Source organism: Myotis brandtii, unplaced genomic scaffold (genome assembly GCF_000412655.1).
Source record: "Myotis brandtii unplaced genomic scaffold, ASM41265v1 scaffold165, whole genome shotgun sequence".
Taxonomy (NCBI): domain Eukaryota; kingdom Metazoa; phylum Chordata; class Mammalia; order Chiroptera; family Vespertilionidae; genus Myotis; species Myotis brandtii.
The window spans coordinates 3,044,050-3,068,409 of NW_005356042.1; the positions used below are offsets into that span (position 1 = coordinate 3,044,050).

The window sequence follows — 24,360 nt, forward strand, 5'->3', positions numbered from 1 at the left end:
ATATAAAAGAATCAAGTGGGAATGGCTTCAGGGTTGGGGGGATGGTCAGTGTGGGGCTGGGATGAGCTTCCTAGACAGAGAAAGAGGGAGCATGACACATGTGAGCAACAGAAGGAAGATGTTTGTGGCTGGGAGAACTTGAGTGAGGTGGGGCGTCATCTGCAATGGGCCTGAAGGAGTGGGCAGGGGCTCAGTGTTCTGTTCTGAGGTTTGGTATCTCCCCTAGAAGCAGGAAGCACTGAGGGTTTTAAGGGCTTGTGGGATGGCAGTGGGGGATACATGACCAGATTTGCCTTTTATCTGTCATGCTTATTCAATTTCATTTTTGTTTATATTTTTATATGCCAAATTTCTGTATGTTTCATGTAGTAAGATGTATCAGCCTTTTCTTTGTATTTTCTGTCATTATTGTCCAATCTAGAAAGAACTTCCCTATTATATATAGCATTATATATATGCTCATGTATTTCCTCCTAGGACATGTTTATATTTTTGGTTTTTACATTTTAATCTTGACTCCATGTTTAGATATTTGAATATAGTCTCTTTTTCTCCTGGTAGCAATTATACTTTGGCTGAATAAGAGCTAAATATAAGGAAAAGATTCTAAAATGTATTGGAAAAAATAAGCAGCTAAGACCATCAGAAGAAATTTGGAAAGGAAGAATATTGACCCTGGGGGTAGGCTGCATTAGCCCCATTATATATTTTTTTTGTTAATCCTCACTCAAGGATATTTTTTCCATTGATTTTTATAAGACTATTAAATCTTATATCCAATCTTATCAAAACTGCTATTTAAAAGAAAGTTTTAAAAAATCATCTGTATGTTAAAAAAAATTAATAGAATAGGAAAAATATTTGTAGTAAATACAAAGTCAGGCTTTTAATTTTAGAAGAAAAGAAAGTTAATTTCAAATTAGAATGGACATATTAGAAGCAAAATAGATAAATGGAGAAAGGACACGAACAGACAGTTCATGAACAGAGGAATTAAGACTTGCACACAGATATATGGAAAAATATCTAGTCTCGGTAAGATGCAAATTTATATTGTGAGATTTAATTTCTTTTGGCAAGTTTTAGAATATTATTACCAACGTAGTCACAGGTTAGAGAAATGACTTGTGAAATAATCTTGTGTGGTATGCATGTAGACCCACAAAATGTTTATACCATGGACTCAGCAGTTTGCCATCTGGTTTGTTTTATAGGATTAATCCTAAAAACAGAAGAGATGTCCATTACAGGGTTATTTATAGCAGGTAAAATTGGGAGGGAGAAACCAGGTAAGGGAAATGGCTGACTAAACTGGTGTAACTACTTGAGTCTTTACCTTATAACATTTTGACTTTAAAAACTTGTTAACAGTGAAGCAGATTGTATTGTATGCAGTGATAAGTATAAGAATCTAGGTAAAAAACTAGAAAGAAATTTTAAGAGTGTGCAGAGAGCCTGCTGGTGTGGCTCAGTGGTTGAGCGTTGACCCATGCACCCATGGTCACCTGTTGGATTCCCAGTCAGGGTCCATGCCCAGGTTGCAGGCTTGATCCCAAGCAGGGGGTGTTCAAGAGGCAGCCAATCAATGATGATGTTTCTCCCTCATCAATGTTTCGATCTCTTTCTCTCCCTTCCTCTCTCTAAAAATCAATAAAAACATATTTTATAAAAAGTGTGTAGAGAGATGGGATAGGGGATGACTTAATCCTTTAGAGTCTATGTATTTTGTAAAAGTAGTTTTATGGTGGGGGCTCAGAAGCAGTGCATTTAATACACGTACATGTACCAGTGTGAAGTAAGTGGCTGCTTTAATGTTGTAAAACAGACCAAATTGGCAGAGTGAGACAGGAAGAAGTTCTTTGCCATCCTTTGAAATGCTGGGCTATGGGGACGAAGAGGACACTGACTCGCACCTGTCATCTAGCAACAAGGAGTCCTCGGAAGTCAGTGCTCATAAGGAAGAGGGAAGAATTGGCGATGCTGTGTATACCACGCCACACAGAAGTCAGGTATTTGTCACATTCCAGAATTTCCACTGCACCTCGACATTAACTTATAGTAAATTGTGTATGTGTAAGGACTTTCTTTTCGCTCTTCTACCTTTGATGGCTTTTGTTCTGGGGCTTATTTTTTTGATGTGTCCAGTCTCGTTTTCTATCTGGTTAGGCTAAAATTTAAAACTTTTCCTTTACCTTTCAAAGACAAACATCAACATTTTCAGTGTAGATTTTCTTCTGATGCTGAGTAATCCTGTTCTTTTCTTAGACCCCAAAAGCTAACTTTTCTATCACTTTTCCAATATCAGTATGCATAGTTGCAACCTTTCTTCTAAGTCATGCCTGGCAAAAGGAGTATCATCATTTATCTCCATAGTAGCTGGTATTGTTTGAGTGGTTACTGTGAGTCTCTATTTCAGGCTCTTACATGTATTTACCTCCCAGTATCTTGGTGAGGTAGATTCCATTTTTGAACCCATCACAGGTGAAAACCGAGGTACTGAGAGGTTGAAGGAGCCACTGCCCGACTGCTCTGGTTTACAATCTGTGCTCCTAGGTTTTGAAAACCGGACAGTGCCATTTCTTTAATGGCAAAAGACAGCACTGTAATTCCTTTTTTCCTTTCTCTTTTTTCACCATCATTATAACATGTGTTAGCATGGTGACTACACATAAAGACTGGAGGGTCCAAAGTATATTCATATTGATTATATTATATTGATTACCCTCAACTATATTGAATCACATTTTTTAAAATACATATTTTATTGATTTCAGAGAGGAAGGGCGAGGGAGAGAGAGATAGAAACATCAATGATGAGAGGGAATCATTGATTGTCTGCCTCCTGGATGCCCCCTGCTGATTGCAATTGAGAGGTTTCATGCTAACCTTTACATTGTCCTGGCAGATGGCATGAATGAAAGGTCCTTAAACTGGAAAGGGATTTCAATTTCCCATAGTCTCACGATTAGTTTCTTTTTTTTCCCTGGGGGCTGGTAGACAGTAGCGGAGGAAGACGCATTGACCTTTTCTTAGCATTAATATATGCTAGGCAGCTTCCATGTATCATTTTAAATATCTTTTTTAAATTGATTTTTAGAGAGAGAGAAAGGGAGAATCATTGATCAGCTGCCTCCTGCATGCTCCCTACTGGGATGGAGCCCACAACCTGGACATATGCCCTGACCGGGAATCAAACTAGCGACCTATTGGTGCATGGGTTGATGCTTAACCACGGAGCAACACCAGCCGGGCTACATGTACCATTTCATTTACTTCACACCCTTGGGGGTAAGTGTGTGAAGAAACAGGATAAATGACTTGCCAACCAACCATCCAGTTGCAGAGGCAGGATTCAGACTAGGGCGACCAATTTTCCCTATTAATTAAAATTGGTGTTTATAGTCCTTGTGCCTATTAAGAATATTTCTTAGAGATAAAGTTATTTTTAAAAAAACAGGCCAAATATTCTTAAGTTTATTATATGATTAAAATATATATCTTTGGCCCTAGCTGGTTTGTCTCAGCTGATAGTCAGCCTGAGGACTGAAGGGTACTGGGTTCAATTCCAGTCAAAGGCACGTGCCTTGGTTGCAGGCTTGGACCCAGGCCCTGGTCGGGGCTTGTGTAGGAGGCAACCAGTCGAGGTCTCTCTCCTTCACACTGATGTTTCTCTCTCAGTCTTTCCCCTTCCCTTCCATTCTTTCTAAAAATCAGTGAAAAAATACCCTTGGGTGAGGATTAACAAACAAACAAAAAAATCTATATCTATCTTTGAAAAAAAAAATGGGAGTGTGGAGTATGTAAAACTGCTGTTTAATCACTAGATAACACCAGCTCTGAAGAAGATAGTGCCTGTGGGTTACATTTTAATTTAAATAATAAAAGTAAAATTTCCTTCCCTATATTTACTATGGACTTTTTGCAATCTGAGGTAAATTATAATTTTATCCTTTTTTATGAATCATTCATACTTCCTTTAAAATAAAGAGTTGTCAAAACTAGTAAAGTAAGAACAGACCAACCCAAGCAGGCACTTTGGATATAAGTCTCTATATCTCATGCCTCTCTCTGTTTCAGAGTAGTTTGGGCAACCATCTTCATATAATGTGTGCACCTGCGCAGAAATGGCCTAACAAATGCAAAGCAAATCTTGTTTCCAGGAGTTTTCTTATTGGTGCCACCCAAAAGTAAGGAATAAGTGGGGTGCCTGAATTTGTGGTCGGTTCACATGATGCTAGCAGCTAGAGCCCAGTGGACAGAGCAATGCCATGGGCATTCAGAGACCGGAGTTCAACTCCCAGTTTCTCTACTTCCCAGTTGTATAACTTGGGTAAGTCAGATAACCTCCCTGCGCCTCAGTTTCTTCATCCTCTACAGGACTGTATTGTGGAGAAGACTGTCTTTGATCAGGTAAATAACTCAACAAATATTTATTGAGCATCCAATGAGTACCAGGTATGTGCCAGGTGCTGGAGAAGCAGTATAAGGCAGAGTCCATAGTTACCTAATTAATAGCAACCAATTACAATTATGGTAAATGTTACGAAGGAAGGGTACAGGTGCTGTGAGACCATATAGTGGGGGAATTAGCCTTTTCTGAGAGGACTGCTGAGGGTAACAGCAAAGGGCTGAGAAGGACTTAAGCCTGCTTTCTTTTTCACATTAAAGTCACTTGATCTTTCTTTCTGATACCTTTGTAAGTTCATTCTTTATCCTTTGAAGTTCAGTACATCTCCAGAATTAATGGTGGCATTTTTCCTGAAATTTAGTTTATAATTTAATTCAGCAGACAAAGATTCTCATTTCCTTTTTTATTTTCAGGGACTATTTCTCTCCCCTGTTTTGTCTTTGATTACTTTTACCATCCATTCATTCTATTCTCCTTTGAGAACACTAGCTATGCATTTGTTGGCTACCCTTTGTTTCCATGTCTATTATATTTTCTATAATCACCTGTCCCTTGTTTTTCTTTGCATTGTCACTTTATGTGATTTCCTTTAGTGTACTCTGTGCATCTCTTTTAGCACTTTGTTACTGTGTTTTAGTACTTTTAGTATAGCTTTTACTTCTGTATTGGTTTTCCTTTTTCTTTTTCTTTTTTTGACTTCTGCCAGTTTACTTCTTATATCTTTCTGATGCTTTATCGCTTTTCTTGATATCCTTTGGGATCTTTATATCAGCCTGTGCTGCCTTTAATTTCTGTGAGAGTATGCAGGCTGGATTCTGGACAATAAAGGCAGGCTCTCCACAAGTGGCTCCCTTTGATTTCTCCTCCCCGGGAAGGACTACTTCTCCTGGGCCTGTCCATGCCCTTGTTCTCATTGCACCCATCAGAGGAACTCTGTAACACTTTGTGAATTTTGGAGTATCTACATGCTTGAATTCTAGCAGCTTTTGGTATACTCCCTCTATTCCAGGTTTTCATAGATTTGGAAGCTGTTTTCTCCAGTTTGTGGTTTGAGACTGTGGCCATTGACTAAGCTTTTTAAATTTATTTTTAATTTATTTTATTCTTCTGATTGATTTCAGTTAGTTTTAAGGGAAGAGACCACCTAAATGCCATGTTACCATTTTCAAATAGAAACTAGCAATAGGACATTATTGGAGATCTCTGTCATGCATTCTTGCTATTGTTTGTGGATTTGCAGATCATCTTGTCATAAAATGCTATATAGTCACTCATTTGTGCATTTGTTTACCCACCCACCTGTCAACAAACCCATATTTGAGTGTTGCCATAAGCTTGGATGGAGATGCAGAGAGGAACTATTCATGGAAGGGTAAACTAGTTCTTTCTAGAAACTTCTAGAGGCCAAGGGCATTCTTTTCCTGTTGTTGTTGAGGATTAGGAATGTCCCCTCTGTCCCCACGGTTTAAATTTCTTTTTAGTTTTCCTTTTGTCACAAAGGTAATATGCGAGTGCACATTTCTTATAAAAACTTCTGATATTGCACATAAAACAAAAGTCCACCTTGAAACCCTGCTGTTGCTATTGCTGTCCTCCTCTGCCCAGGAGCTTCTTTGGTCAGTTTGATGTTTGTATCATTTTTTGTTTTTAATCCTCACCTGAAGATATGTTTTTATTGATTTTTTAAATTTTTTTAGAGAGAGAGAAACTTTGATGTGAGAAACATCGATTGGCCTTAGCCAGTTTGGCTCAGTGGATAGAGCGTCGGGCCTGCAGACTGAAGAGTCCCAGGTTCAATTCTGGTCAAGGGCACATGCCTGGGTGTGGACTCGATCCCCAGCAGGAGGCGTGCAGGAGACAGCCGATCAATGATTCGCTCTCATTGATGTTTCTACCTCTCTCTTCCTCTTCTCCCTTCCTCTCTGAAATCAATTTTAAAAAAATTTTAAAAAAAGAAAGAAACATTGATTGCTTGCCTCCCATATGTGCTCTGACCGGGAATCGAACTGGCAACTCTTTGATGCAAGGGCTGTCGCTCCTGCATGCCCACATTGGGGATCGAACCCACAACTCAGGCATGTGCCCCAACCTGAAATCGAACCGTGACCTCCAGTTCATAGGTCGATGCTCAACCACTGAGCTACACCAGCCAGGCTAAATTAAAACTTTTAAATTAGAATATTGTTTTGAATATTATCACAGTTCTCTGGTCTATTTATTTCTTTTTCTTTTAAATATATTTTTATTGATTTCTGAGAGGAAGTGAGAGGGGAGAGAGAGAGATAGAACCATCAATGATAAGAGAGAATCATTGATTGGCTATTGCCTGCATATCCCCCACTGGTGATTGAGCCCACAACCTGGGCAGGTGCCTTGACTGGGAATCGAACCCACGACCTCCTGGCTCATAGTTCAACGCTCAACCACTGAGCTATACCATTCAGGCCTTTGGTTTATTTATTGATGCATTAAATATACACAAAAGATACATAAATCATAAGTGTACAGCTCAGTGAATTTCTACAAAGTATCCACCACCCAGATTTAAAAAATACAAAACATTATTAGTACCCCGGAAGTCCCTCTTTGTGACAGAGAAGGTCACTACTTCCCCCAGAGGTAAGCACTGCCCTAAACTCCAAGAGTAGATTAGATCCTAGGAAATAACCTTAGATTAGTTTTGCCTATTCTGAAAATTCTGTGAATGTAATCACATAGTATGCATTCTTTGGGGTTTTTTAGAGTCTTCAGTTATTGTGCATGCAGTGATTGGTTCATTCCTATTGCTGTATACTATCCCATTGTACAACTGTACCATCCAATTACTTACTCATTTTATTGATGATGGATATTTGGTTGTTTCCAGTTTGGGACTTTCAGGAATAGTGCTGCTGTGAACATTCTGCATAGGAGATGCTCACAGGCAGTGGAGGAGAGGGTTCCATTTCATGAGGAAACATTTACAGGGACTCACAAAGCCCACGAACATAACTGACCTCAACCCCAAACAGTTGCCGGACTGAGGGTTCTCACAGGGCAAGTTGACAGCACTTGTCTCACGTGGAGATGATAACACGGTAACAGTGCCAGCGTAGGATGGTATTGGGTGCTACGCACAGCAGGCCAGATGCAGCCCCTTGTTCTGGGTTGGTCTCTGTAAGGAAGGAGGAAGAGAGGCTGCCCAGGCAGCATGGGTGGGGTTTGAAGTTCTGGATGGCCCAAGTGTAGTTCCAATGTCATTGCTTTTGCCACAGGGCTTTCCCTAAGGAATCCGAAGTTTTGTCCCACCCTTTCAAGTGTAGTCCTTTTGTCTCTCAGAGAGGGAGGTGGCACTGAAGAAAGTATGGAATAAGCCATTTGAGTTTACTGGGAGGAAATTTGATCACATGTTTGCTCCTTTGTCTCTTGTAGCAAAAGGTTCCATTGTCACATGCGGTGGACAGTGAAGATGAGGAAAATATTTCTGAGCAAGATCCACCTCTTATACCACAGCATACACAAGAAAAAGGTAAAAAAAACAACAAAAAAAAACCCCAAACACCCACAATTTTTCAAATAGTAAAAACATTTTGTGACAATAAATGTTGGTTAACTTGAGGGAACATATAGCCATTGCACCTCCATACTGTGATTCTGTTATTACAAGTAGGAATATTTCTGAATTTTATTTTCACTGGAGGTAAGTTACTCCAGAGTCAGTTGCCTGGATATTAGGTTGTACTCATTTTGGAGTCTATTTCGTAAGTTCTGTCCGTCAGCCCTGAGAGGACACCTGGGGAAAAGGGCTACGGCTCAAGCTCTGAAGCTCTACACACTCCTTCCCCCTGCACCCCGACCGAGGCCTGGCGTTGCAAGGGCTGGAGCCCAGGGGTCTCCATGCTATCTCCAGTGCCTGGAGCTGGGCCCAGCCCACAGCAGTCCGTCTCTAAGAGTTTGTTGGATGAATGAGTGCACGGACCTGTTTATAATAGAACTCTAACTGTATGTTACCAATTGTCTGTATATTTTGTCTGGCACTGTGAGAGAATTCAGAGTATTATAGTAAAGGTAGGGAACTCTTTTCAGTTTCCTAAAAGATGGCTTATGTTTGAGAAGTGAGAAAGAGAGCCTGACATACAGTGGGCACCAATAACTGCTTTATCAGGACCCTCCTGAGAGTTGCTTGGGCTCAAGGAGAGGTGGTTAGAAAACAGGATGCCAGCTAGTAATACCTGGGCCAGAAACACCAATTGGTTAGGTGGCATATTTTATCCCTATGGGAAAATCTGTGTGAATATTAAAGTCATGTAAAAACTGTATTCCTTTATTAATTATAGAAGTACTACTTTTGCACTGTAAAAAAATGGAAATGCATAAATATATCAAGTTAAACACACATAATTGTACTTCATAGATAATTAATTTAATTTTATTTTTTGTTGTTGATCCTTACCCGAGGATATTTTTTCCATTGTTTTCTTTTTAGAGAGAGTGAAAAGGAGGAAGAGGGGTAGAAAGAGAGAGAGAGCAAGAGAGAAACATCAATGTGATGTGAGAGAGACACAGTGATTGGTTACCTCCCACAAGTGCCCCAACTCGGGCCAGAGATCAAACCTGCAACCCAGATATGTGCCCTTGACTGGGAATCAAACCCACAACCCTTCAGTGCAGGCCGACACTAACCACCAGCCAGGGCTAGATAATTACTTTTATTATTTTAATTTTTTTATTGATTTCTGATGAGAGAGAATCATTGATTGGCTGCCTCCCGCATGCCCCCTACTGGGGATCAAGCCCACAACCCAGGCATGTGCCCATGACTGGAATCGAACCTGAGACCCTTTAGTCCACAGGCCAACACTCTATCCACTGAGCCAAACCAGCTAGGGCTAGATAATTACTTTTAACATACAATTGGGTATGTATATAAAATACACATTATTTTCTTACCTGCCTTTTTTAAATCTAATGACACATCCTGAATATCTCCCTATGTTCATACATGTCCATCCACTTTTTTTTTTCTTTGACTTTAGAGAGGAAGGAAGGAGGAGAGAGAGACATCAGTGTGAGAGTGAAATATTGATTGGTTGCCTCCTGTACACATCCTGACCCAGGATGGAATCCACAACCTAAGTATGTGCCCTAACTGGGAATCAAACTGGTAGCCTTTTGTATTTTGTTCCAGTCCCTTCTGACCTGCAAAGTTTCTGTTGAGAAATCAGCTGACAGTCTTATGGGAGCTCCATTGTAGATAATAACTGCCTTTAAGATTCTCTCTTTGTCTTTAACCTTTGGCATTTTAATTATGATGTATCTTGGTGTGGGCCTCTTTGGGTTCATCTTATTTGGGACTCTATGCTTCCTGGACTTGTGTGTCTATTTCCTTCACCAAATTAGGAAGTTTTCTGACATTTTTTTAAATAGGCTTTCAATTTCTTGCTCTCTTCTTTTTTTGGCACCCCCATGAAGGTTGGTACTCTTTTTAAAAAAATATATTTTTATTGATTTCAGAGAGGATGGGAGAGGGAGAGAGAGATAGAAACATCAATGATGAGAGAGAATCATTGATTGGCTGCCTCCTGCACACCCCCTACTGGGGATCAAGCCTGCAACCGAGGCATATGCCCTTGACCAGAATCAAACCCAGTACCCTTCAGTCTGCAGGCCGATGCTCTATCCACTGAGCCAAAACAGCTAGGCCTGTTGGTACTCTTAATGTTGTTCCAGAGGCCCCTTAAACAGTCCTCATTTTTTGGATTCTTTTATCTTTTTGCTGTTCTGATTGGGTGTTTTCTGCTACCTATTTTCCAAATTGCTGCTTTGATCCTCTACTTCACAATCTACTGTTGATTCATTTTACTGTTTCTTCATTTCAGTTATTGTACTCTTTATTTCTGTCCTTTTTTATGTTTTTTATCTCCATTTCTGTTTTTATCTTTTTGTTGAAGTTCTCACTGAGTTAATCTATCTTTTTCTAAGTTCCTTGAGCATCCTTATAACCATTATTCTTTAATATATATATTTTTAAAATATATTTTTATTGATTTCAGAGAGGAAGGAAGAGGGAGAGAGAGAGAGAAACTTCAATGTTGAGAGAGAATAATTGATCAGCTGCCTCCTGCATGGCCCTTACTGTGGACCAGCCCAAAACCCGGACATGTACCCTGACTGGGAATCAAACCTTGACTTCCTGGTTCATAGGTCAACACTCAACCACTGAGACACACTGGCCTGGCTGTCACCAGTATTTTGAACTTTGTATCTCTGGTAGATTGCTTGTCTTCATTTTGTTTAATTTTTTTTGGAGGGGGAGTTTTGTCCTCCTGTTCTTTCATTTGGGACATGTTGCTTTGTCTCCTTGTTTTGGCTGCCTCCCTGTGTTTGTAGTAGGTAGAGCTGCTATGTGTCCCAGGCTTTGTAGAGTGGCCTAATGTAGTACATGTCCTGTAGGGCCCACTGGCACAGCCTCTGTAGTAACCCGAGCTGAGCACTCCAGGTGCAACCCCCCCCCCCCACCATATATGGGCTATGTACACCCTCCTGTTTAGTAGTTGAGCCTTGATTTCTGTCAATGGGAGGAATTGACCCCCAGGCCAATCAGCTGTGAGGATTGGCCAAGACTATAGCAGAGGAGCTTTTGTGTAGGGGCCGACTACATGGAGCAGGACTTGCTTCAGCAGGGCTCAGTGCCAGATGAGTCTGCTGGTGGAGGTGATTGGGTGATGCTCTCGTGTGGTCTGAAGCTGTCCTCTGGGTGCATTGGCCCAGGAGCCTCCCTGGAGGTGCAGGCCACAGTTAGCCACTGCTTGTGCCATGCCAGGGACCACCCAGCATGTGGCTCATGCAGATAGTTGCCACTTGTGTTGGGTTTGGAGGTGCCCAGGAGAGGCCAAGCTATGAACCAAGGCTGGCTGCTGCCAGTACTGGGCTTGGGCTGCTTGGCAAGAGGTAAAGGGCATGCTGAGGCCAGATGCTGCTTGTTTAAGATTTATGAACCTTTGAGAGATTTTAGCAAAGTCTGAAGTTCGAGCCAAGCGGCTTGGGTGGGTCTGAAAGTTGGGTGAGGATCTCAGGGAATCACCCAGGTAGGGTGAACAGTGTTAGCCAGGTAAATGGAGACTCAAGTATGTGCCTGCTGCCAGCTCTATGGGGGGAGGACTCAGCAAAGGAACATGTCTTCTGCTAGCACTTCTGTCTGGGAGAAAGCTACCCCTCCAGCCCTCACCCCAAAGCCAGACAATTTAGTTCCTATGTTCAGAGCAAGTGAGTCTGAGTAAGTCTGAGTGTGGGCCCTTTAAGAGGAACTGCCTGGGACCCCAGCAGCCTTCCGTCTTACTCAGACTCAATCTCTGCTGTATTATGGGGACTTCTGTTCCTGGCCCTGGAACCCTGGGCTGGGACTCCTCCCCAGCTGAGATATCCCTCCTGATTCTTAACCTCCTCACATGGGTGTGGGACATGACCATTCTGCATTTCTGCCCCTCCTACCGGTCTCCCTGTGGCTTCCTTACTTATAGGAGTTCTGTTCAGCTAGACTTCAGGCAGTTCTCAGTGATGGTTGTTCAGTAGTTTAGTTGTAATTTTGAAGTGGTCACGAGAGATGTCAGTACTGCGTTTACCTACTCTGCCATTTTGACTAGAAGCCTGTTTTTTTCCTCCCATTTAATCCCCTGCCCTCCCCCAACTTTATTTTGTGAAGAATTTAAGGGACACATAGAAGATTTCATTAAATAGGAAAGCAGTAGATCTGATATAGCATTGGAAGATACCAAATCAAGAATATTGTAACAGTTATTAAAAATGTAAATTATTTTAATTAATTTTTTTTATCAGTTTAAACATTTGCTCATCAGAAATTTATTCAGCTTACTATGTGCCAGAAATGATGGAGCCACAGCCTTTACCCTCACATTCTAGTTGCAGGGGAGGATGTGTAGATGGTAAACTGCCTGAGTGCTAAGGCTGGTTGTAGAAGTGGGCACAAAGACCAGAGAGCATTCATCATTGTCTGCCAGTTGTAGAAAGTGGCAGGGAGAAGAGGCCATTAGGCTAGAAGGACTGGGTAGGATTTCATCTGGTGCCCAGTCCAGGCTGCCCCAAAACACGTGATCAAAACCAGGTTTGTTAATATTGAATGTCAACTTGAATTGGAAAAATGTTTAAAAATACATTTTTTAAAAAGGCAGTTTGTTTAAAAATAGTGGATTAAGATGACTTTTTGGTAAAAAATAAGCTCTTCATTGATTAGTTGCTCAAGGGTTGGTAATTGTAATGAACCAATAAGCAAATTTATAATGTTGTATGCATCTTTAAGCATTTTTGTTTGTTTTTCTGAATTCTATATTTTTTTCTTTTTGCATATTTGCTTCTAATTTATTTCTCAGCCAGTTATTTCTGCTCTGCAAATTAATTGTGGAAAGTTAAAAGCAATGAACTTCTAAAAAGTTGAAAACCCAACTTTTCACTACAACAAGAGGTACAGGCAAACTGGGTCATAAGGTCAACCTCTTTATGGAGGATATTAATCACAGGTATCCTATATAATAAAGAGGGAATGTGCAAATTGACCATCACTCCACCACAAAGATGGCGGCACCCACAGTGGAGGTGGGGTTTCCGTAACACACGATGGCTGCACCCACAGCGGAGGCCGAGTTCCTGTAACCAGCCTTAACAAGCAATCAGCAGGGACCTGCGGCTGCACCCCCCCTCCCGGTGCTGGGCTGGGGGACCTGAGGCTGCGCTCCTCGCCCGGTGGGGCTTGACGGGGGACCTCAAGGCACGCCCCCCGCCTGGCAGGGCTTGACGGAGGATCTCAGGCCACACCCCCTGCCCGGCTGGGCGTGAAGGGGGATCTCAGGCCGTGTCCCCCACCCGGCGGGGCTTGACAGGGGACTTCAAGGCGCACCCCCCGCCCCAGCGCCGGGCCAGGGTGCCTGAGGCTGTGCCCCCTGCCTGGTGGAGCTTGACAAGGGTGGGACTGACCGGGTCTGGATCTAGCCCAGACTAGACTAAATTTTCGATTTATAAGTCGAAAATGAGTTACTGGACAAGATTTGTTTTCATGTGTGTCATTGAGGCAGTTTGCTTCAACAAACAACTACTGTTCTGACCAAGTTGGATGCTACTTCCAGGCAGGGTAGGCCCAGCCCATTTGGGGAATGGCTGTGGAGGGTGGAACCTGTGGAGGGAGCACTGCAGTGAGGTATGTTGAAAAGATGGGGAGGAGCCCTACATGGAAAGGGCTCAGAGTCACACTGAGGCATTTGGCCTTGGTTCTGCAATCCTGTGAGCCACTGAAGGTGCTCAGGAATGAGCAGGATAGTCAAGGATGAGCAGTTCAGAGCTGGGCTCCCGGCCTCGCTCTGGGACCAGCTTGCCATGCGACCTGGCCCCGCCTGCTGCCGCTCCCTGCCTTGTTTAGCTCCCCTGTAGAAGGTGAGTTTCTGTGATTGTACTCTTCTGAGAGGTCAAATGTCTTTATCTGCTTTTAATTTTTTCTCTTGTCTTTTTAAAATCAGATGGTGAACATTCTGTCCTGACTTTAAAGGTAAGATTAGTTTTTCAAAAACTGGTTTTCTTAATAGATTGAATTTCTACCATAATGTTTAAATAACTTTTGATTTTTGGGGGGGAAACCTCCCTTAAGAGTTCTTTCTGATTGGATGTTTCTTCCTTTTTTTAATCCTCATCCAAGGACATGCTTAAAGAGAAGAAGGGAGAGAGAGAGAGAAATATCGATCCGTTGCCTTCCCATGCACACCCCAAGCAGGGATTGAATTCGCAACCCAGGTGTGTGCCCTGACTAGGAATCAAACCAGCACAGGATGATGCTCAACCAACTGAGCCACTGCAGGCAGGCTGAATGTTTTTTTTTAAATACTTAAAAAACTTGAAGAAATTCATATTTTCCACAGTTTAAAAATGAAACTAATGTATTGAGAGGTTTGAAATCACTTACATAATTTGTAGAATGAATAGACAATAACTAATTTGCAAACATGGAAATAGTTCTAACTTAACACCTTTCGTACCGCTCAAGAGTTTTCTCGTGTTTCGCGCGCCATCTGTTAAGGACCGCTCATGAGTTTTCTCGTTTTTCACGCCCATGGAAAAAGGAGCGAATCTAGATACTTATGTAAATTTTGTTTGGTCCCTCTTCATAGAGGAAAATGTTTTACGCAGTACCATACGTTAAAAAAGTACTAGGAACTTTAATTGTTTAATTGTTTTTGTAAATAAAAATGTTATAATTATTGAAAAACAACACCTAAAGTGCATGATGATTTAAATAACGTGCAGTTTGCCCAGAAACGTGCGGTCCCTGGCATATGTCTTAGAGATTTCTATGCGGTACGAAAGGTGTTAAGTTTTGAATTGTGTGAGGTCATAGAAATTTAAAAATTAAACATTTCTCAGTAGAATCTATATATAAAAAAGCCTAATATGCAAATTGTCCCCAAGGGAGTTTGACCAGACAGATTGCTTGCTATGATGTGCGCTAACCACCAGGGGGCGGCGCAGAACGAAGGAAGGCTCCAGCTGGCAGCCGGAAGGCTCCAATCGGCCCTGATCGCCAACCAGGCCTAGGGACCCTACTGTGCACAAATTTCATGCACCGGGCCTCTAGTTAATTTATAAACCTCATCTACTTTTTCAGCAGAAATTAGAAACTTAGTATCAGACTGATGTGTAATGGAAAAATTAACAAAAGTTAAAGCTTTCCCTTTCCTCGAGGTTTTGTGTTGAAAAGCAAGAACTTATATTCTTTTCTCAGCACCCTGAAAAACATGCTTCTCTGCAGTTTATGGGGTCTTCTTGCATGTCCCAAGGAGAAAGGCCTGGCTGGAGTTTGCTTTGCACATCTCTCTGCTCAGCACCTGCAGCCATATCACATGCTTTAAGAATGTGAACTGATGGCCCATTACTCATGGGACCTACATATAAAGACAGTGACTGACTGAACTTACAGGCAAAAAGGCAGAACGTTTGAACAGAAGATGCTAACACTCTCAATTTATTAGGCTCATGACTTTTTTCCCCTTAGGATGAAAAAACACCATTATGTGGAAAACCTCCACCCTCCCCAGGTATTTGCCTTTTGAATTTGATTATGATTGAAAAGCTTATAGTGGAAGTATGTCCTCTGGAGCTGTGCTCAGATCCTGGGAGTGGGGGCTGGAAGGACCTGTGGGATGTGCTTAGATACTGGGAGGGTGGGTATATGCAAATAAGGGTTCTGCTCTGAGGCTGGAGGCAATGTGAGATTTAGAGATGTTTTCTGGGGCACTCTCCCCTATAATGTTTGTGGAGCTTCGGTAGCTTTCAAAGTGAACTTTGTAAATTTTACCTGTTAGGCTTCACATCACTATCCAAAAACTGTATTGGGTATCAAGACTTTTCAGCCTGTCCTCCATTCTATCTTAGTGTTGACTTGACTTTCACCCATTCTATCTCTGTGGTTTTGGTGGTGTAGGAGTTTGCTAGGGCTCTGACTTCTAGCCATAGGCTCATTCATCTTTGTATATATCCTGCCACTTAGCCCATCCTTTGAATTGATGTATTACTCAAAATGTCTGCTTATATGATTTCTATGAAATATCAACAAGAATCTCTTTGAAAATGTTAAATATACTTATTCCAAAATCTTGTCATTTTTGTGCCAGCCACTCTCTTCTCTATAATTTGACTTGGGTGCTTCTCTTGGCTCTGACACTTGCTGGTTCTTGGTGGTGTGCCCACCTTGGTCCTTGAGAGCCCCTGTTGGTCTGCCTGGAGATGCTGTGTCTGCTTACTGCAGGCTGCTCAGATGGGGAAACCAGCAAGGCTGCCAATTGTATAGCCTGTCTCCAGTGACTGACGGGCCAGTCAGGGGTTTTAGGGGTCCCTCTTCCTTATGGGATTCTACACCCCTTCGGGCCTGCCCTGCCTCTCGGACTTCAGTGCCTGCTGGCCCAAAGGATTTGAGCCCCATCTGGTGCTCTAACTGGACATCTTCTAGGCCATTTAGGTTCCTATTATCTGCCAGGGGGAGGCATCCCCACCTTTTGTAGCTGATGTCTCCTGACATATTTTAGGCTGCAGCTTCTGTCTTCAGCCTAATCTTAATTGTTTTCTTTCTGGGGTTCCCCTCTTGTTCTCAGTGTAGCTGTGGAGTTACTCATTTCTTAGCCTTTCATGTTCTAAAGACTGGATATATGCGTATCAGGGTCAGAGGGTGTTATCTGGAGTCACCTGTCCCCTCCCTAGCTTTTGCCTGTCCCCTTGGGGTATGTGCTGAATCTACTGTCTGGAGCCACCAGCCTTCCCCCCCTTGTCTATCCACAGAAGCTCTGCTTCTGTTTCCACCTCCATTTGGAGGTCTGCCCTGGCCAGGGAGCCCATTGTAGTTTTCACCTTTTTTGAGCTCTGTGAGCATATCTCTCCACGGAACATCGCTCTGTTTTCTTCCCATCTTTCCTTTTTCTTTTCTTTTTTAAATATATTTTTAGTGATTTCAGAGAGGGAGAGAGAAACATCAATGATGAGAGAGAATCATTAATCACTGCCTCCTGCACTTCCCCTACTGGGGATCGAGCCCACAACCTGGGCATGTGCCCTCGGCCGGAATCGAACTTGGAAACCTTCAGTCCGCAGGCTGACGCTCTGTCCACTGAGCCAAACCGGCTAGGGCTCTTCCCATCTTTCTTGCTTTTCCTTCTTAAAATCCTTTGTGATCTCTGGTTTCCTTCTCTCCATGGTGCCATCAGATACTGCCCACATCCTGGTGGCTCCCCTCTTTCAGCTGAGGCTGCCCTCAGCGCTATGGTCCTGTGTCCTAAACCGAGCTTAGCTTCTCTTGCTCCACTTGTTTCCTTGTCTGGCTAAGTGTCTTCCAAAGGCAGATCTTGATTTGCCCCTCCCTGTTGGGTCCTGTGGGGCTTTAGCCCCTGAGTCTTTCGCTCATATATCCCTTCTTTGTTCCCCTCGTAGTGCTGCCCTCAGAGCTCCTCTGGGCTGGGCCTCATTCCTTCCCTTTCTTGACTGCTGCCCTGAGGGACTCATCTGAGAGTAGAACCTCTCTCTTCTTTTCACACCTCTGCCCAAAAGCCTTCCTGGTTCCTGGTGGCCTCCACTCTGCATATTATGATATGCAAGCGCCTCCCCTGAGTCCTGCTTCCCTCTCTGTCACCTCTCTTCTGTCATCCACTGTAGTCTCATCAGACCACTCATTCTTTCTTGTGCAGGCCATTCTCTTCCCCAGGAGCAAAGAGGATAACATGAGGCCTGACACAAAGTAGTTGCTAACATGGTTTTTCAAACCAAGTCTCACATAATTTTGATGTAAAATTGTAAATGTCAATATTTTAAAACGTTTTCCTTATACCTTTTCAGATATAACTGGTAAAAAACGTCAACGATGTATAGAAATAACCAAAGAAAAGTTTGAGGAATTAAAAGAAGAAAATTTGCATCTGAACACAACAAACCAAACACTTACTCTTGAACTTAACATAGTAAAACAAGCAATGAAAGAACTACAATTAAAATTTAAGAGAATAGTAAAAGAAAATGGAAAGCTGAAAGAGGCTGAGAAGGCATCCTCTAAGGAAGGTGGGGACAACTACAGTTTTTTAATTAAAGGAACAAACAGGACTTAACTCATTTTCTTATTTTGAGAGTTAATATTTTAGGTTGTAATATTTATTGATTTTAATGTTGATATATTTTAGGTTCTTTTGTGAAATTTGACTTTATCTGCTATATCATTATTATTATACTAAAGAAATTCTAATACTTCTGGATTTGATGCTTAGGAAAGGAACTTTACATATATCTCATATAAAAGTGCCTTTTCACCACATATTTCCCAATAATGAGGATTATATTTTTTTTTGCTAATTTGATAGGCAAAGAAAGAATCCCATTTTTAAAAAAAATATATTTTATTGATTTTTTACAGAGAGGAAGGGAGAGGGATAGAGAGTTAGAAACATTTGACCAGAATCGAACATGGGACCCTTCAGTCCGTAGGCCAACGCTCTATCCACTGAGCCAAACTGGTTAGGGCAGGAATCCCATTTTAAATTGTATTTCTCTTATTATCAGTGAGCTTGGGTATTTTTTTCATATCTTTGCATATCATTTTCTTTTATAAATTTTCCCACTTTAAAAAACATGTTTTTATTTATTTTAGAGAAAGAGGAAGGGAGAGGGAGAGATCAAAACATAAACATTTTTTTATGTTTTATCCCTAGTCGGTTTGGCTCAGTGGATAGAACGTTGTCCCGCAGGCTGAAGGATCCTAGTTTGATTCTGGTCAAGGACACATACCTGGATTGCAGGTTCAATCCCCAGCCCTGGTGGGGACACGTGCAGTAGGCAACCAATGGATGTGGCTTTTCCCCTCCCTTCCACTCTCTAAAAATCAATGGAAAAATATCCTCAGGTGAAGATTAGCAACAACAAAAAAAGATAAATAAAATGTAAAAAACATAAGCATCTATTGGTTGCCTCCTGCACACCCACTACTGGCGATCCAGCCCAGCCAGGGCTGCATTATATTCTTTATTCAGGTTTTTAATGTCAACCTCTTAACAATAGTACAGTTGTCCATGGTAAGAAGTTAACATTGGTATGTTGTTGTTTTTTAAATTCTCACCCGAGGATATGTTTTTATTGACTTAGAGAGAGAGAGAGAGAGAGAGAGAGAGAGAGAGAGAGAAACATCTATGTGAGAGAGAAACATCAATTGGTTGCTTCCCATACACACCCTGACTGGGGACCAAACTCACAACCTAGGTGTATGCTCTAGGTTGCATATACTGCAGCCTTTTGGTACATTGGATGACGCTCCAACCAACTGAGCCACAATGGCCAGGGCTAAATTTTCTGACTTTAAATTGAGATATCTGGCTTTTTCTCATTGTTTTGTAGGAGCTCTCTGTGTATTAAGGATGTTAGCCTTTGTCGTGTATGTAATATTTTCTCTGTTGATAATTTAAATCTAAAGGATATTTTTCTTTTATGGCTTATGCCCTTGATGTCAATCCTTTTTACCTCTCAGGTTATACATATATTCACTGATTTTTGTCTCTATACATCTATCTATTTATATAAGGCTAATATTATTGCCTGAAGAAAGATTATATCATTTTCTTCATATAAACCTTGCATAATTCTTGTCTTAGTCACACTTATTTCTAGATACTTTACATTATTTGTGTTATTACTTTGTGGGATCTATTTTCTATTATGTTTTCTAATATTTGGGAAAGTTATTTTAATAAATTTTCCATTTATACTATATGATTTGCAAGGCAAATATTTATATATCATTGGAAACAATGACTTCCTTTTCAATCTAAAGTTTTTATTTTACCTTAATTAGTTGTACATGTAAAAATTTCCACAAACTTCCAAAGTGTTGACTAGTTAGTGTTAAAAAACTTAGAAACTTTTATTCACTTGAACCTATATATTTGTAATTCACTGCCTCTGTGAGCCCAAAAGGGAAAAAAGGGCAGATGGTTAGCAATTCATTTAAAATCTTAATCTATTTGATACACATTCTTAGAGTATAATATTAATTTTTTTCAGTAGTTGCTGCACCTGAATTACTTTATCTAAGAAAACAAGCTCAAGAACTGGTGGATGAAAATGATGGGTTGAAAATGACTGTCCATCGTTTGAATGTAGAACTGAGCAGATATCAAACAAAATTCAGGCATTTATCGAAGGAAGAGGTAATGTTTCCAATTAAGAAAAATCAGCCTTTTTTTAGCCTTTCAAGTTGAATTGAGGGATTCATATTTATTACAATTTGGCATAAAAAGACACATACAAAGCACAGCATATTCTAGGGACCTTTCTATTTCGTTCTTCTCCCCTCCATCTCCTCCCTTCCTTTCTTCCCGTCCTTCCCTCTTTTTTTTTTTAAATATATATTTATTGATTTCAGAAAGGAAGGGAGAGGGAGAGAGAGCTAGAAATATCAGTGATGAGAGAGAATCATTGATTGGCTACCTCCTGCACGCCCCCACTGGGGATCGAGCCTGCAACCCGGGAATGTGCCCTTGACCAGAATCGAACCTGGGACCCTTCAGTCCACAGGCCAACGCTCTATCCACTGAGCCAAACCACCTAGGGCTCCATTCTAAGTCTTGTTCCTCAAGTTTACAACTGTAATTTATCAGTGCACTAGCTCTCAAAAGAAGACAGACTAGTTTATACAGACCCCAAATCACCTCACTCTAGTCAGTGGGACTTGCATTCATGAGTCCCACACAGATTTATAGCAAACAAGAAACAGTTTTTAAATGGGCTCAGCAGCACACCCCCAAACTCCGAAGCTGTATATCCAGGCTCAGCACAAAGAGAGCATGCAAAAATGGCCATCTCCCACTTTTTCCCTTAAAGGGGTGTAACTGCATACTTTCCTGACTGCTGCCTGAGGGTCTGGCTTCTAATCATCCTGTGTCTAGGTGCTGACTGCAGCCCCCTCGTTGGGACACCGTGGGTCTTGGTAACTCCTCAACTACTGGGAGCCACTAAGAACAAAGACAGTGGACTATCACAAAGGTTTGAAAGGCAACCAGGAACTCCAACTGGGCTGATTGGTGAGGTTCATCTCCTTTAAGAGACCATTCTGCCAAGACTAGGAGAGGAGGCTGCTTTATCTAATTAGCAACACTAACTCAGAGGGTCCAGGAAAATGAAGAAAGGAAGGAATGTGTTTCAAACAAAAGAACAAAATTAATCTTCAGAAACCAGCCTTAATGAAATGGAAATAAGTGATTTACTCAGTCGTATAACAGTAGTAAAGATGCTCATCAAGGGAGCTCTCCCTCTGGGGAGCACGCCCACACCTTTCTTCCTTCTCAGCCATGCATCTGAGGGGCCCCACGAGACTGGCAACCAGGAGAGCAATAGGCGGAGGCAGCTTGTCCTGGGCTAACCCCCTGAACCTATCTCCAAGGCCCCCTGTTCTCTGACTCTCCAATGAGCCAAAGCAGTCCTGCCTAGGCTCTCTTCTGTTGCTGCTTCTATCCTAAGCTCTTCCTTGTTTCACTGTCCCCAGCTTTCACAACAGTACTCTCAAAACAAAAAAATTAAAGATGCTCATCGAGGTCAGGAAAGCAATGCATGAACAAGAGAGAATTTCAACAGAGATAGAAGATATAAAAAGGTACCAAAGAAATCATAAAGCTGAAGAATACAATAACTAAACTGAAAAATTCAATAGAAGGGTTCCACAGCAGACTAAAGCAAATGGAAAAAGGATCAGCAAACTTGAAAACAGGGCAGTGGTATTCATCCAATCAGAGAATCAAAAAAGAATGAAAAAGTGTGAAGATAGCTTAAGGGACTTAGGGCATACCATCAAGCAGATGTATATACACATTATAGAGGTCTCAGAAGAAAAAGAGAGAAAGGGACAGAAACCTTATCAAAGAAATAATGGCTGAAAACTCCCCTAACCTAGGGAAAGAAACAGATAACCAGATTCAGGAAGTCCAGAGTACCAAATTAATCTAAAGAGACCCACACCACCCTAGCCGGTTTGGCTTAGTGGATAGAGTGTCGGCCTGCGAACCAGAGGGTCCCGGATTCAGTCCTGGTCAAGGGCACATACCTTGGTTGCAGGTTCCTTGGGCCCTGGCCCTAGTATAAGGCAACCAATCGATGTGTTTCTCTCACATTGATGTTTCTCTCTGTGTCTTTCTCTCTCTCTTTTCCACTCTCCCTAAAAACCAATTGGAAAATATCCTTGGGTGAGGATTAACAAAAAAATAAATAAGATAAATAAATAAAATAAAGAGACCCACACCAAACCACATTATTTTAAATTGTCAAAAGGTAAAAGGAGCACGCAAAATGGCCATTTCCCACTTGGAGTCAGTGAGTCTACAAGAGAGAATCTTAAAAATAGCAAGAGAAAATGTTCTTCACATACAAGGGAACCTCCATAAGACTATAAGTGGATTTTTTCAGCAGAAACTGCAGGCCACAAGGGAGTAGGATGATCTATTCAAAGTGCTGAAAGAAAAAATTCTGCCAAATAAGAATAGTCTACCTGGAAAAGTGGTCCTTCAGAACTGAGATAAAGAGTTTTCCAGACAAACAAAATTCAAAGGAATTCATCACTAGCTGACCAGCCTTACAAGAAATGTTAAAAGGAATTCTTCAATGCCCAGCCAGTGTGGTTCAGTGGTTGAGTGTTGACCTATGAACCAGGAGGTCACAGTTCGATTCCCTGTCAGGGCTTATGTGCAGGTTGCAGGCTCAATCCCCTGTAGGGGGTGTGTAGGAGGCAGCCAATCAATGATTCTTTCTTATTGATGTTTCTATGTTCCTTCTCTCTTCCTCTTTGAAATCAATAAAAAAATATTTTTTTTAAATGGAGTTCTTCAAGCTGAAAAGAATAGGTACTAATTAGTAACAAAATCATGAAAGTATAAAACTTACTGGTAAAGGTAAATATATAGTTAAATTCAAAATACTCCAATATTGTAATGATGTAAATCATACCTCTAGTATAAAGGTTAAAGACAAAAGTATTCAAAATAACTATACAATAATTTGTTAATGGATAAACAATATAAAAAGGTATAAATTATATCAAAAACAAAATGTGGGGTGGTGGTAAAAATATAGAGCTGTGTGTGTTTATTGTGTACTGAGACCCACCAGTGACCCAATGAAGGGAATTGTAGTAAGCATGTAGATGCAAGCTGATTAGAAGCTCAAAGTTAAGTTGTTATTCGCTTAAAATGACTGTTAAAAATGTCTTATGCAAGCCTCATGGTAATCACAAAGCAAATATCTATAATAGATGTACACAAAAGAGAAAGAGAAAGGAAGAATCAAAACATACCAATACAGAAAAGCATCAAATCACAAAGGAAGAGAGCAAGAAAGGCAGAAAGGAATTACAAAACAGCCAGCAAACAATGAACAGATGGCAACTAAAAAGGCCATACTTAATAATTAATTAAAATGAAAGGACTAAATTCTACAGTCAAAAGACATAGAGTGGCAGAATGGATAAACGGAAAAAAGATCCAACTATCTGCTGCCTACAAAAGACTCACTTCAGCTGTAAGGACATACTTAGACTGAAAGCGAAGGGATAGAAACATACATTTAATGTAAATGGAAGCCAAAAGAAAGAAGGGGTAACTATGCTTATATCAGACAAAATAGAGTTTAAATTAAAACGGTAAAAGAAACAAAGAAGGTGATTACATAATGGTAAAGGAGGCAATTCATCAAGAGAATATAATAATTGTAAATATTTATGTACTCAATTTCAGAGCACCTAAATATATAAAGCAAATGTTAACAACTGAAGGGAAAAATAGCAATAATAGTAGGGGACTTCCATACCCCAATAATAGATAGATCATCAAGACGGAAAATCATAAGGAAATATTGGACTTAAACTGCATGTTAGATCAGACAGACCTAATACAGAACTTTTCCTCCAACAGCAGCAGAATACACACTCTTCTCAAGTGCACATGGAACATTCTCCAGGACAGATCATATGTTCGGACACAAAACAAGTCTTAATAAATTTAAGAATATTGACATATCAAGCATCTTTTCTGACCACAGTGTATGAAATTAGAAATCAAGTATAAGAAAATTTACAAATATGTGGACATTGAACAACATGCTACTGAACAACCAGTGGGTCAAAAGAGAAGTAAAAAAATACCTTAAAACAAATGAAAATGGAAAAGGAATAAAAAATACCTCAAAACAAATGAAAATGGAAGCATGACGTGCCAAAACTTATGGGAAGCAGCAAAAGTAATTCTAAAGGGAAATTTATAGCAATAAATACAAACGTTAAAAATTAAGAATAAATAAATAACCTAAGTTTACACCTTGAGGAACTAAACAAAAGAAGACTTTTAGCTCAAAGTTAACAAGAGGAATAAAATGAAAATCAGCAGAAATAAATGAAATAGAGACTAAAAAGA

At 40.8% G+C, this 24,360-nt stretch overlaps 1 protein-coding gene across 1 annotated transcript in view; it reads left to right on the plus strand.

Annotated features, from left to right (window-relative positions):
- CEP89 (centrosomal protein 89kDa) overlaps window positions 1-24,360 on the plus strand; it is a 68,835-nt gene that overhangs the window by 11,479 nt on the left and 32,996 nt on the right. The window contains exons 4-9 of the mRNA XM_014536780.1: window positions 1,826-2,009; window positions 7,820-7,916; window positions 13,912-13,940; window positions 15,438-15,480; window positions 17,765-17,983; window positions 19,973-20,115. Coding sequence (XP_014392266.1) covers window positions 1,826-2,009; window positions 7,820-7,916; window positions 13,912-13,940; window positions 15,438-15,480; window positions 17,765-17,983; window positions 19,973-20,115 — 715 coding nt within the window. The remainder of the gene's footprint in view (window positions 1-1,825; window positions 2,010-7,819; window positions 7,917-13,911; window positions 13,941-15,437; window positions 15,481-17,764; window positions 17,984-19,972; window positions 20,116-24,360) is intronic.